The sequence below is a fragment of the Callorhinus ursinus genome, unplaced genomic scaffold (assembly GCF_003265705.2).
Source record: "Callorhinus ursinus isolate GAN/ISIS: 27379988/994484 unplaced genomic scaffold, GSC_fseal_2.0 scaffold56, whole genome shotgun sequence".
Taxonomy (NCBI): domain Eukaryota; kingdom Metazoa; phylum Chordata; class Mammalia; order Carnivora; family Otariidae; genus Callorhinus; species Callorhinus ursinus.
The window spans coordinates 2,707,272-2,719,879 of NW_027397118.1; the positions used below are offsets into that span (position 1 = coordinate 2,707,272).

Below are 12,608 nucleotides of genomic sequence, written 5' to 3' on the forward strand. Positions count from 1 at the left end.
AGCACTCAAGCATATGAGCAGGGGGAGAGGGAGAGGCAGGCTCCCCGCTGAGCAGGGAGCCTGATGTGGGACTTGATCCCAGAGATCATGACCTGAGCCAAAGGCAGATGCTTAACCGACTGAACCACCCAGACGTGCCCCCTCCCATTTTCTTATAAAAAAACCAGAGCTCCCTAAATACAATACTGTCAATGAAAAGCATGGTTTGGGGAAGTTATACTTCAGTGACAGAAGCATGGCTGATTCATATTTGAACTGCAAAGCTACACATGTCTGAAAGTCCAGTAACTGGAGAATTACAAAGAATGGTTAATGAATCTGTAAGAGACCAAAGTAATGCTGATGATACTAATTTATAATCTAATTGTAATTTATAATTAAAAAGTCACAGTAGCAGCAATTGGGAATAACTACCAATTTAACACTTATAATAAAGCATTATGTTCCCCAATCCTAGGAATTCCACACACCGTGCACATGCACAACAGGAGTTCTGAAATGTTTCTAAATGCTACATGGCAACCAGATTTAGTAAATACTGAAACACATTCCTTAGCCTTATGTAAATGGAAGGTATGATGGAAATTCAAGTCATTAATCAACTTGCACTTTTTAAAGATTCAGCTGATCCTGAGTAAAACTCTCAACTTTTGATATTACGGTTTATAAAAGGGACACAGACAAATTAAGGCACATTAGACCAAGATCAACAAAACAAGCTTCTTATCGATTCCTCAATGCCTATAGAGCACACAACTCATGGCTCCAATTTGGTATTTAATAAATACTGTTGATTCAAAGTGTCAAAATGTTAGAAGAGATACAGTCCCAAAAGGAGGAGATATGATCGTTGCTTTCAAAATGTTAAGATTATCATGTAGACATGGGAATAGGCTGAATCTGTGATGGCTTTAAAGACACAATTTCAGTCATTAAGAAAAACCAACTGCAGGTAAAATTTGCTTCCAAATAAGAAGGAATTTTGTGATAATCAGAGCTGCCCAGTAATAAAAAGGGCTGTTTTAGGTCAGAACAATCTTTTCTTGCAAATATTCCATGAGAATGAAGGATTATCTTTCAGGGATTAGTTATAACAATTCCTGGATGCTGTAGATGACTGAACTATACTATCTCCAAAGTCTTTCTAGAACTTCTCATTTTAACTTCCTCTACTAATCACCACTAATTTGTGATTTAGGTGTCCGCCTTTACATTCACAATCTGCTTTCATGTTGATATGCTCTTTGAACTTGTATCTGCATAAAACTACTTGACAGAGTATTTCTACCCAGATATTTAGGACCCCAAAATAAAATTGCACCCTGCTTTAAAATGTCACGTTAAAAGCCCCACCAGGTACTGATTAAGATCTAAATATCGAAAATTATATTATATATATATATATATATATATATATATATGAACAGGAATAAGTAAAAGAGAATTTGGGAATGACAGCAGGAGTATTTCATGCCAAGGCAGTTACTACCGTCATAGTCACCTGACACGGGCATGGATTTGGGGAAACTGGCGAGGCTGGTCTCTGATGCGCTCTGCAGATCCCGGAGCCGAGCCAGGTACTGCTGCTGCCCCAGGGCACCGTCTTCACCCTCGAACGGTCTTTTCTGAGCATGCCCTTGCTTCTGAAATGTCAACTTCAAACCACCTTCCTGTTAACAAACACCATTATCAAGAAAGGAAAAATTAAAAAACTCATTTCAGTTATTAAGAGAATTTTTTTACTTAGAAAAAGTGAAGTAAAAACCCTGAAACATTAATCAAGTTCTCTGCTTATTCTGAAATCAACTAATGAAAAAAAAATCAACCCACTTCTATAATGAATATTAAGTTTTCTTTCTTAAAAGAAAAAAATCCAGGTACTATATACACTTTTCTGAGCAAGACAAAGCTTTTTGTGTAACTAGTACATTGTTAACACTATCAGCTTCGGACATACATCTCTAAGTACATTATTCAAATGACATTTCACAGGATGTTACCTATATTAGACATGGAGTAATCCATTTAGCTTCAAAAATCATACTGAAAAATGAAATGTTACTGATAACAGGGCATGCTAAATGTTTAAAAGAGGAAGTGCACGGACATACCATTTAAATATTATATAAAAGAACCAAAACAATTAGAATTTGTCAGACTGTTTAAGAAAAGCATTCTTGATCGGCAGAAGGACTATTTTCAGAAGTACAGGTAGAGAAACATATTAAATGATGATCCTTCTAGTAGAATATTCAAGTTTAATAACCTGGATATCAAAAAGAAAACAATCCAAATACCAGAAAACAAGTATGTGAAGGAAGTAAGAGTGAGGGCAGGCAGCCACTTGCAGAAAAAGCATGCTGCACACGTAATCGCAATCGGGTCCTAGGGCAATAAAAATAAACATACGTCTTTGATTTTCACTGTAAACTCCTTTTCTCGTACATGCTTCTTCACCTTTGACATCTGTGTTGACTGATCGTGTTCTTCTTTAACACCGGCACCTGGGGGAGTGGGTACACTGGGTTCACTATATTCTGTAGCTGCACCAGGGCTGTCCAGCAGTTTTGTGGTATAGAAAGAAGCCACTGTGTTGGCATCATAACTTCTTCTAGCTGAAGGCCACTTCCCTTTCAGCACTGTTTGACAAATACTGTCCAGCCGGTTGATCATCACGCGGTCCTGGAAGAGCATGCCACATCAAGGTGTGATGTTAACAATCAGGCCAGACCTTTGGAGATGAAATGGCTCAGGGCCTTGATGGATTTAACCCCGGTACAACATATGTGTATTTGGTATGTATGCATATTTGCACACCCATATCATAAATCTGTAAGAATTCATGTACAAATTTCCACTGGAGTTCAAAAATATTTATGATATAATCTTTAGTTATTGTTATAGCACACAAGTAATACAGGTTCTTTGTAAAAAAGGTAGTTCTAGTCTAGCCATATACAGAAAGAAGGATTGTATTAATCCAATCTGAACTTCTACCACTGAAAGCGTATGTACCTAAGTGAACTTTTTTCTTTTTTTTTCAAAGATTTAATTTATTTATTTGACAGAGAGAGACACAGCGAGAGGGAACACATGCAGGAGGAGTGGGAGATGGAGAAGCAGGCTTCCTGCCAAGCAGGGAGCCCGATGTGGGGCTCGATCCCAGGACCCTGGGACCATGACCTGAGCCGGAGGCAGACGCTCAATGACTGAGCCACCCACTGGCGCCCCAGTGAACTTTTTTTTTCTAAGTCACCAATGACTAAGTAAGTTTCTCCAAGGAGACTCAGCTCAAAGCATGTATTTCATAACTTGTACGCGAACCTAAGCGTTCATTATCTCTTATTCTAAATATTCTAAGGTTAGGTTGAGAAACATACATATTCTAGTACACCTATTTACTTGATAATAGCAGTTGATACTTTTGAGGCTAACACCAAAATGCCGCCCTATGTTTTATGGTGACCTATTTTTCCGTAGGAGAAGAGTATCTACCATTAAAGCAACAAGAAAAATACTCAAAAAATGATCTGTTCCAGCAGGACATTATTCATTTACCTTTGGCCAATATGAAGCTGCTAGCATGTATCCACCTTGTAAGATGTAAGAGGACTCTGGCGTCCCGTTGTTCATCTGGAAACTATCCTGGGTCTCATCCTGGGTAGTGCTCAGTGATGCGACACTTTCTTCATCATAGGCTTTCACGTGAGGGGTACCTTCTGCTAAGAACAATTATGACTGTTTCAAAAAAAACTGCATAAAACAAGTTTATATATACTTTTCAAAACTTATATAATTACTCAGATATATTTAAAAAGGAAAAAGTTAGAAGTAAAAACAAATGGTAAAAAAAAAAAGGAAAAAATTCACCTAGAATAAAGTATTCGTTGTTTAAAAAATTAGCATGAAAGCAAAATAAGTGGCGTTAAGGAGTTTGAGGGGAAAGGGTTAACAAAACATCCCTTTCTGCATGAAAATGTGACCCTCAGTAAACTCTGTCTGTCTGCTTCCTGGAAACAGATAAACTCCTGACTGATCAATTGCATTTGGACTGGGAGGACCATAGATACCTGGAGGGTATACTGACATTCTCTGAGGAGGGGACTCCTATAATGGGGCACATCCTTGTGGTCACCCTGAAACTTATGTCCCTAGAGTTGTTACAAGAGATTTTGGCTCCTGTGGGCTAATGAGGTTCCCTAGGCAAGAACAGCTCCTGCGCCCACTCCATGTTAACTCATTTCCTTGCATGTGAACTGTGGGCTGCGGTGAGCACACTCAGGAGAGGGCCGCTGGACACTACTGTGCTGGCGAGCTGTAGTTCCTATCCTGTAGTGCTGAGCAGACAGCTGCCAAGTAGGGCCTATGATACTACTGTCAGTCTGACCGCTTAATCTAAAAATCCTGGTGGCGGTTATAGAATATAATCCTGATTTGTTTACTGATCAACTTGTTCAGAGAACAATGTAACGCGCAATTGAAGGTGATCACAAAGAACTAAAATTATTGTGTAAAATGCCTAATTTCTGTCTGAAGAACCCATTTTGCAATGCCTTGAGTACTGAATAGGGAGTGTGTACCAGGAATTCTAGTTTCTTTCTCACTAGTGCTTCTCTAAGCAAATCTGTGCATATGAGATATCAGTCAACAATTTTAAACATGCTGAAGTTATCTGAACCAAATGCTCTTCATTTTCACTTGGAATGTCTTAAAACAGCAAAAGCACTTTGTGCATATACCTCGCTTCTGGACTTCTTCTTCTTCACTGTCACTCTCTTCTGATGAAGATGAAGAGGATGATGACGAGGAAGAGGATGAGGATGAGGATGAAGACGAAGCTGAGGAACAAGAGGAGGATGAAGAAGAGCTAGAGCCCGATCGAGAGTGGGAACAAGAGGAGGAGGAAGACGAGGAAGAAGATGATCTGGAAGAACAGGATGATCTCTCCGAATCAGAGTCAGACTCAGAACTAGATTCGGATCCTCTTTTGTGGACTCGCTGTTTCTTAGAAGCTGGGTTCGGAGTTAGGGGTTCTGTTCTGGCTGCAACCATGCGTCTGTCTGTTTCACCTTTTCCACCAGATCTCTGGTCTCCAGGGGCCTGTGGTAAAACACCGTTCTTTGGACTTACAGGCTCAGACTTTATTAGTGTCCTGGTTTCCTCAGAAGACATAGATTCTTCTTCAGAAGACTGAGGCTCCTCTTTAAGATTTTCACTTTTAACTTTCATATCCTCTAGAATAATACCTTTAGCATCTAGGAGCCTAGGCAGAGAGGTAAGTGGAGAAGCAGAAAGTGCTACTTGATATTGCTGTAAAAGTGGGGTAGAAGTCCTCGAATGAGCCATCTTACTTTGACTGTAGTTCCTCTGAGCTGCCATAAAGGAGAGTTCAGGATCACGAAGAATGTGATAGTCTGTTCGGCTCACCCCATGTTTAGCGGCTCCGATGAGCAAGTCCCTATCATGAGGGCCACATTCCCACCAGACTGGTAAGTCTGGATTTGGATGGCAAAGCTTCAAGCGTTCAAACAATTGTGGGTGCCGGAGGGCCTGTTCCCGTACTTTCCTTAGAAGTTCAATACGGTACAAAGTCCTAGAAGCACGCTCTTCTGTGATTGGCTGGATAAAAATATTTGGATCCACCAATTCTATGTAAAATGAGAACAAAAACATTAACCTCAAAAACCTTTGTTACAGATTTAAAACAAGTAATGCACCTTCTAAAATGTACCTCTACTCAGTATCATTGCGTAGCTTCCAGAATTTAATATTTTTAAATGAGGAAAAATAGAAATTTTAAAAAGAAGTACCAAAATCCATACATATAATAGATAACACTGGATCTTCTGAAAGTAAGTAAAACATAACATTTTTTTAGAAGCATGTGAATACAAGAATTTTAAAAACTCCCTATGAGCTGTCTTGACTAATCTATGCCTTAATCAAAAAGAAAAGCACTTACTTGAACTCATTTATAAATACAAATTAAAACTGTAAATCATACCTCATAAACAAAAAGAAGTCCACATATCCCTACTGCACCAAGGTAACTCGGTGCATTACAGTGAACTCACAGGAACACCAAAGGCTTCCTTAAAATTTGAGGGAAATGCAGGAACATTGTCAAATGTTATATGAAGTAATGGTTTGAGCTGGTTCAGTTTCAACGTTAGACCTTGCGATCTTCCTTTCGATGGGGTTGTATCTTTGGGCTGAGATACTGGCAGTTTAGAAGTATTCAAAAAAAGATAAGGGTTTGTTGAAATAATGCAGGGGTCACTTAAAGGAGCTCATACAATTTGAGCATCAAAACAATGAGAGTATTGGGTTATAACTTATAGGATAAAATAAATATCTGAGTCCATTCTGATATGAATAAATAATTGATCAGCAGAGGAAAGCGAAGCAACAATCCTTGCTTGCAGAATCCCACAGTAAAAACTGTTACACACAAGGACCTACTCATGGATAGTTAAGTCAAAGGGTGAAAGTTTGAGAAGAAACAGGACTTGTGGGGTCTCAAAGTATCTCAAGATTTCTTTTAACTTCAGGGTAAAAGATAGCAATTTTACACTGGAGAAACAGCACAAACTATCGTAACCAAGCAATCAAGGGCAACACCATCAGTGTTGGACATTCTGACATTCTGAACCTATGGTACTTTCTGAGAAGGACACACCATTTCTGTGGTACTCTTAATAAAAATGCGCAACCTCAATGCAACCATATGAAAATGTAAGACAAATCCAAATTGAGGGATTTGTGGCAAAATAACTAATCAATATATTTCTAAGGTATCAGGGTCATGAAAGACGATAAAAACTGAGGGTCTCTTACAGACTATAGAAAGCTAAGAGGAAAGACCAACCAAATAGAATGTGGGATCCTGGAATAAAAAAGGACGTCAGTGGACAAACTGGTAAGGACTGACTAAGTATTCAGTTTAGTTAATGGCACTGTACTAATGTTAATTTCCCGGTCTGATAATGATACTATAATCAGTCATGTCAGATTTTATAGTAGGGGAAGCAAAGGGAGAGATACATGGAAACTTCTATTGGTTTTTGCAACTTTTCTTAAAGTCTAAAAGTAGTTCAAAATAAAGAGTTATAAACAAAAAAAGAAGAAATGGAGCAGGAAACAAGAGTGGGAGTATCCATTCTACCTCCAAGGTTTGAAGAGTTGTACAGTGCCTGACAGGTGTACACATCACATTGGTAAGTAAGTGTGGCTATTTAAGAAAGAAAAGTAGTATTTTTGCTTTCAATTTATATTATGTTTTCAATTACTAGACTGTTGGACATAATACTCATTTCGTTGTTTGGATCTAATTATTCATTAAACAGAACTTTTGGCCTCAGGTGCTGTGAAAAATTAGACAGTAGGGGCTCTGTGACCTGAGGAAGTTTGGAAAACTGATCTAAGTAAAACTTCACTCCCATTTCCAACAAGAAAACACTATCTTTTCAATGACTATTTAGTAATTAATCCTTTCCTTTTTGTTTTAAAACTGGAGTCCAAAGTGGTTAATTTATTCACCACATTTTACATTGCTGATGGGAATTAAGAAAATAAAAAAAGAAATGAGGGCCTCTTGGCAAACATAAGTAACAGAAGACACAATACTTTGCTTTATCTGTCTTTTTAAACCATTGCTAGCCTTACAAAAGACGTTTAAATAGACTAAAATCTACTCTGAATCATCTGGTATTTGGGTAATCAAGTGATGGGCTACTCTATTCAGTGGACTGACAACAGATCTGTTAGGACCTAAAACTAAAACAAGCAAACAAACTCATGTGGAATTTACATCCTTTTATTAGCCACTTATATTTTTACTATGAAACAGGAGTAGGAAGGCATTGGGTCTAGTAGTCAGAAATCATATTCAATGAAGAATGGAGATGGTGGCTAATAACAGCATTATCGAGAGGGGTTGCTGGCAGGATGAGCTATTTCTCTGGGCCTCGAAGACAATGAAATTCAGCCCAGAACAGGGCCTTGGCTGAGCATCAGCACGTCTGAGTAGTTGTTCTTTTTCTTTTCTTTCTTTTTTTTTTTTTTTTTGAAGGCTTTGGGTGATTTTTTTTTTCCCTACTAAAACTCTTTAAAATGTCCTTTGAGCAGAGGCCTCATTCTTCAAAAGATTATTCATGTAAATAAGCCCTCTAACACAGTTCCTATCTGATGGACTAAATACACAGGTTAGTTCTGTTCACAAGCTACCACGTATCTTCTACCTTCCCTGATCATCAGTCTAATACTGAATAACCACTGGCCATTCCTCAAAACTCAGGGTGTAACTTTATTCTTTTTAGATCTCATTTTAATAGGAGGATTAACAAACAGAGAGATCTTTGAACATAGTTTATTTACAATTCTGAAAAATTACTGATGTGAATCAGACAGTACTGAAATAAACAAGTTGGAAATTTCTGAATTTTAGTGCTTTTTGCTTCTTCGACTCAAACCAGCAAAGACAGAAATTTTATACCTACCTTCTTTGGAAGGAAGACGACAAACCCTCCGACACATAGACATGAATGCATACAAATACTTCTCCAAGCTATCATCAGTTTTCTTATGCAGCCTAGCCATAGCTCTAAATTTTGTCCAATCAAATTGGCCTCTATCAGGGTCAAATACCACTCCAAATGTAGACACCACTCTATAAAAGTCAGCTTCTTCTCTTCTTGTCCATCTATTTAGAGTCAGATTAGAGAAAAAGTCACACTGGTCACTAAAATAAATATTTATTAATGCTGAATATAAGGACTATAATAAAATTTAAACCATTTCAAGTACCCAACACTTTAAAGGATTAAGTGCAGGATACTGCCTTGCAAATACATTTAAAAATGCTAGTTGAGGGGCGCCTGGGTGGCTCAGTCCAAGCGTACAACTCTTGGATTAGGCTCTGGTCCTGATCTCATGGCCCGTGGGATTGAGCCCCATGTTGGGCTTTGGGCTCTGCGCTCAGCAGGAGTCTGCTTGGGTATTCTCTCCCTCTACCCCTTCCCCCACTCATGCACTCATACACACTCTCTCTGTCTCAAATAAATAAATGAGTCTTTAAAAAAATGTTAGCTGACTCATCTATCCAACCATGCTTCTTTTCCTTCAGACAATAATAGTTTATTGCACATCTGCTCTGTAAGAAAATACACAGGGGATACAGATTATGTAAGACACGATGACCCTACCTTTAGGGAAAAGACAAAACATTTCAAACCTATTTCTGGTATAAGGTAGTATGTTACAGTTTTATGTGTTATAGAAACCAAGACTTTTAGGAGAGCACAGAAAACGGGAGGACCACTTCAGACCTGAGTGATCAAGAAAGCATCATAGAAGTAAGCGGTATTTAAGATGGAACAAGGTGGAGATCAGCCTAGGAATTCTAGGAAGAGGGCACAGTATAAGCAAAGTAGGAAGTAATCTACATTTTGGGGGTATGATGAGCACTCCACATTGACAAGGATATGGCTCATATTGGGGACAGAAGGACATAGGGTTGGGGTCAGATTATGAAACACTCCATATGTTTGGCTAAAAATAGTCTCTGTTCAGTTGAAAGCTCCTAAGGATATTTTAAGAGGGTAATATTATCCTCACACACTACAGATCTCCAAACACAGTCTAATTTATGGACACTTTTTCCTGGTTAAGTTATGGAATTGTGTGAACGAGAAAGAATGTACAAGACCTTTGAAAAACATCAACAGGCCATTTTCATCATAGTGCTACCTTAAGAAGATTAATGTAATACTGATATAGAAATAGCCTGGGAAACCAATAAAATCATATGAACCTTGCATCTGGGGGAAGAAAGTAGGAATAGAATACAAAGGATGGATTAAAAGATTGCACAGGACACACAGAAATGTGACAGTGTCTACCCTCAAAGAATTGACAACTTAGAAAGACAAGACATAGAAAGGCAAAGATCAATGTTCTTAATGACATATTAGTGTGACAATGCATAGTTTATTTGGATAAGCGCTCTCTGAGTGCAGGCAACAATAAAGTGAGCTGGACTGGTTGAGAAAAAAATTATTAGAAGAGCTAGGACAGGCGTTGAGCTCTGAAGGAGGGGCTAGGTTTGGACTGAAGAGTGGGAAGAAGGGTGTCCCAGGTGATTGGAACAATATAAGCTAGGTATTGAGTCAAGCATACATCGGACATTATGGCTGAGAGAAGAGTACTGGACAGAATTAGAAATCCATGCTGAAACTGAAGAGACTCTTGAACCGAGACTTAAGAACAAACTTTATACCTGTAGTAAATAAGGAGCCATGGACTATCAGGATAAAGCTAGACTTTTAGGAAGATTAATCCAGATCTGACCAAGGGAAAATGCATACGGGAGGTTAAAGATGGCCAAGAGTTCCCGTCTTCCCACGGAGAGGCGCAATCTATTTCCCTCTCCCTTTAATCATGGCTGGCCCTATGACTTTTTTTGACCCACAGAAGAATGTGGGAGAAGTGACACTTTGTAACCCCGAGGCTGGGCCTTAAGAAATCGCAGCTTCTTCTGCCTTTGCCACTGGGAATGCTTCCTCATTCCAGTTCCCAGAGCCAACTGCCAGCCATGTGGGTGAGGCCACTTTCTCCCTCCGGCCATCTCAGCACTCCTGCCAACACCATGGGGAGCAGAAAAACCACCTGGTCAACCCATAGAATCGTGAGAAATAAAAAACTGATGTTTAAGTCACCACATTTTGGGGTGGCGGTTATTATGCTATTATAGGTAACTGAAACAGTATATTTGCTGAGGTAGTAGTATTTGAAGAAGATTATGTCTAGGACATCTAAACTTAAGATGTTAAAGTTTAAGTTTAAGTCAGACTAACTAAATTCTGGTTACAATGACTGTGCTGCAAATAATACAAAAGAACAATGATATATTTTCCAGAGAACATCCAAGGACCCCGGCTTAACATGGAGGCCAGGTTATTGCAGAACACTGCTATTCTTTTCAACATACTCTATCCTTTTTAAGAAGTTAAAGCTTTTGGAAGGAGAGAAGCATGCCTGTCTTCTTAACAAGTTCTCTTGCAAAAAGGTCTACCATTTTGTCCCCCTTTGATATCAGTAGTTCCAAGGGTTCATTCTCTGTATAAAGCATAAATGGACTTGCCTTCCATACATTCTTATATTTCATAAATTTTGTAATGTAAAAATAAGGTAGAATGGACTTTATTTCATGTACTTTAAATGTATGCTTTATTAATAATTAACCAATTAATAATTATTCAATTTATTAATAATTCTTGAGTTTGTTTTGCAACTTCATTTCTTTAGTAACTCACTGTTTATAAGCATGACAAAATAATGATTAAATATGAAGCATGGCTAGGAACTATAAAATGCAATAATCTTTGACCATATTTGTTGTATATGTGTGTGCGAGTGTATATATATATATATATATATATATATACGCATGTGCGTGCATGCATAAAACACTTTGCTTCGACCAACTTCTCTTCCTATATATGTTTTTCACAAAGTGAGATAATCACACTCTAACAGCCTTCTGAATGAATAACTACATTTATACAATTATTACACTAATATTAAAAATTTAGTGCCATTGTCTTACCTCTGCTGTCTTTCTATCTTGGCTGCCATTTTAGGATTGAGAGTGGCTTCTTCGTAAAGAGGCTGCATTACACTGGCAGGCACTGAGAAAGTAGGCTGTATCTGCTGGATTTGTCTGTTTTTATTAGTACGCTGATATGCAGTGATGAGACGCCTCAAACGTGTAGTTAAAGCTGACTGAGTTGGCCAATAAATTTTATCACCTTCCATCAGTTGACCATCTATATTTAAAGAAATTCATGTCAATAATAAAAAAAAAGCCAACTGAAAACAGAAAACATCCCTGCCCCCCAAAACTAAACAGATACTGAAATGAAACTCATAAAAACAGCAAAATTTCCTTACTTTTTAAAATCTTTTTCTTTCAATCTGATTATGTGGAAAAAAAACCCACACAGGCCAAACCTCTCATTATAAAGAAGTTTTCTTTTTACTACAGCTCTAAAAACATTACAACAAACTTAAAGAACAGCTCAAAGTAAGTAGGTCACATTGGAATAAAGAACCACAATAGTATCTACTGAGCATCCCTTACACAGAAAATACAACTCTTGCATTTCCAGGTCTAATACATTTTACCGGCTGGCTAATACTCAAATGCCTTAAGCTTAAATGAATTAAAAGTCAAACTGAAATCCCTGAGAAGTTGAATACTATGAACTCTTTTAATTAAAGCCTTCTTCTATATTAAATCTATCTCAATTTATGTGAGAATCAAAACATTTTACAGGTCAGTAGTGAGGAACATATATTATAAAAAATTCCCTATGACAATGCTATCACTTTTAAGCTTTTATTCACCTAATAAAATGCAGGATCTAGCTCTCTATTTCCTGGGTTTAATCTTATAATTACATATAACATAATTAAGTGGTAATCATTCACACTAAGCAAATACTACTCCTTCCTTCCTAGTCAAACTCTGAAAGGATGAGGCCCTATTCCCCTTGGATGCCAGCTGGGAGTGAGTGGTACTCTGGTGACAGCATGTTTCTATCTTGATA

General features: G+C 38.0%; 1 protein-coding gene across 14 annotated transcripts in view; it reads right to left on the reverse strand.

Moving 5' to 3' along the window:
- CHD9 (chromodomain helicase DNA binding protein 9) overlaps positions 1-12,608 on the reverse strand; it is a 230,132-nt gene that overhangs the window by 16,964 nt on the left and 200,560 nt on the right. For 10 of the 14 annotated variants that reach the window (XM_025852347.2, XM_073884387.1, XM_073884390.1 and 7 more), the window contains 6 exons: positions 11,606-11,825; positions 8,499-8,701; positions 4,740-5,648; positions 3,559-3,722; positions 2,410-2,682; positions 1,502-1,670 (listed from right to left, as the gene is read on the reverse strand). In XM_025852347.2, coding sequence (XP_025708132.1) covers positions 1,502-1,670; positions 2,410-2,682; positions 3,559-3,722; positions 4,740-5,648; positions 8,499-8,701; positions 11,606-11,825 — 1,938 coding nt within the window. The remainder of the gene's footprint in view (positions 1-1,501; positions 1,671-2,409; positions 2,683-3,558; positions 3,723-4,739; positions 5,649-8,498; positions 8,702-11,605; positions 11,826-12,608) is intronic. The other 4 variants (XM_025852349.2, XM_025852353.2, XM_025852350.2 and 1 more) reach the window with 3 other exon arrangements.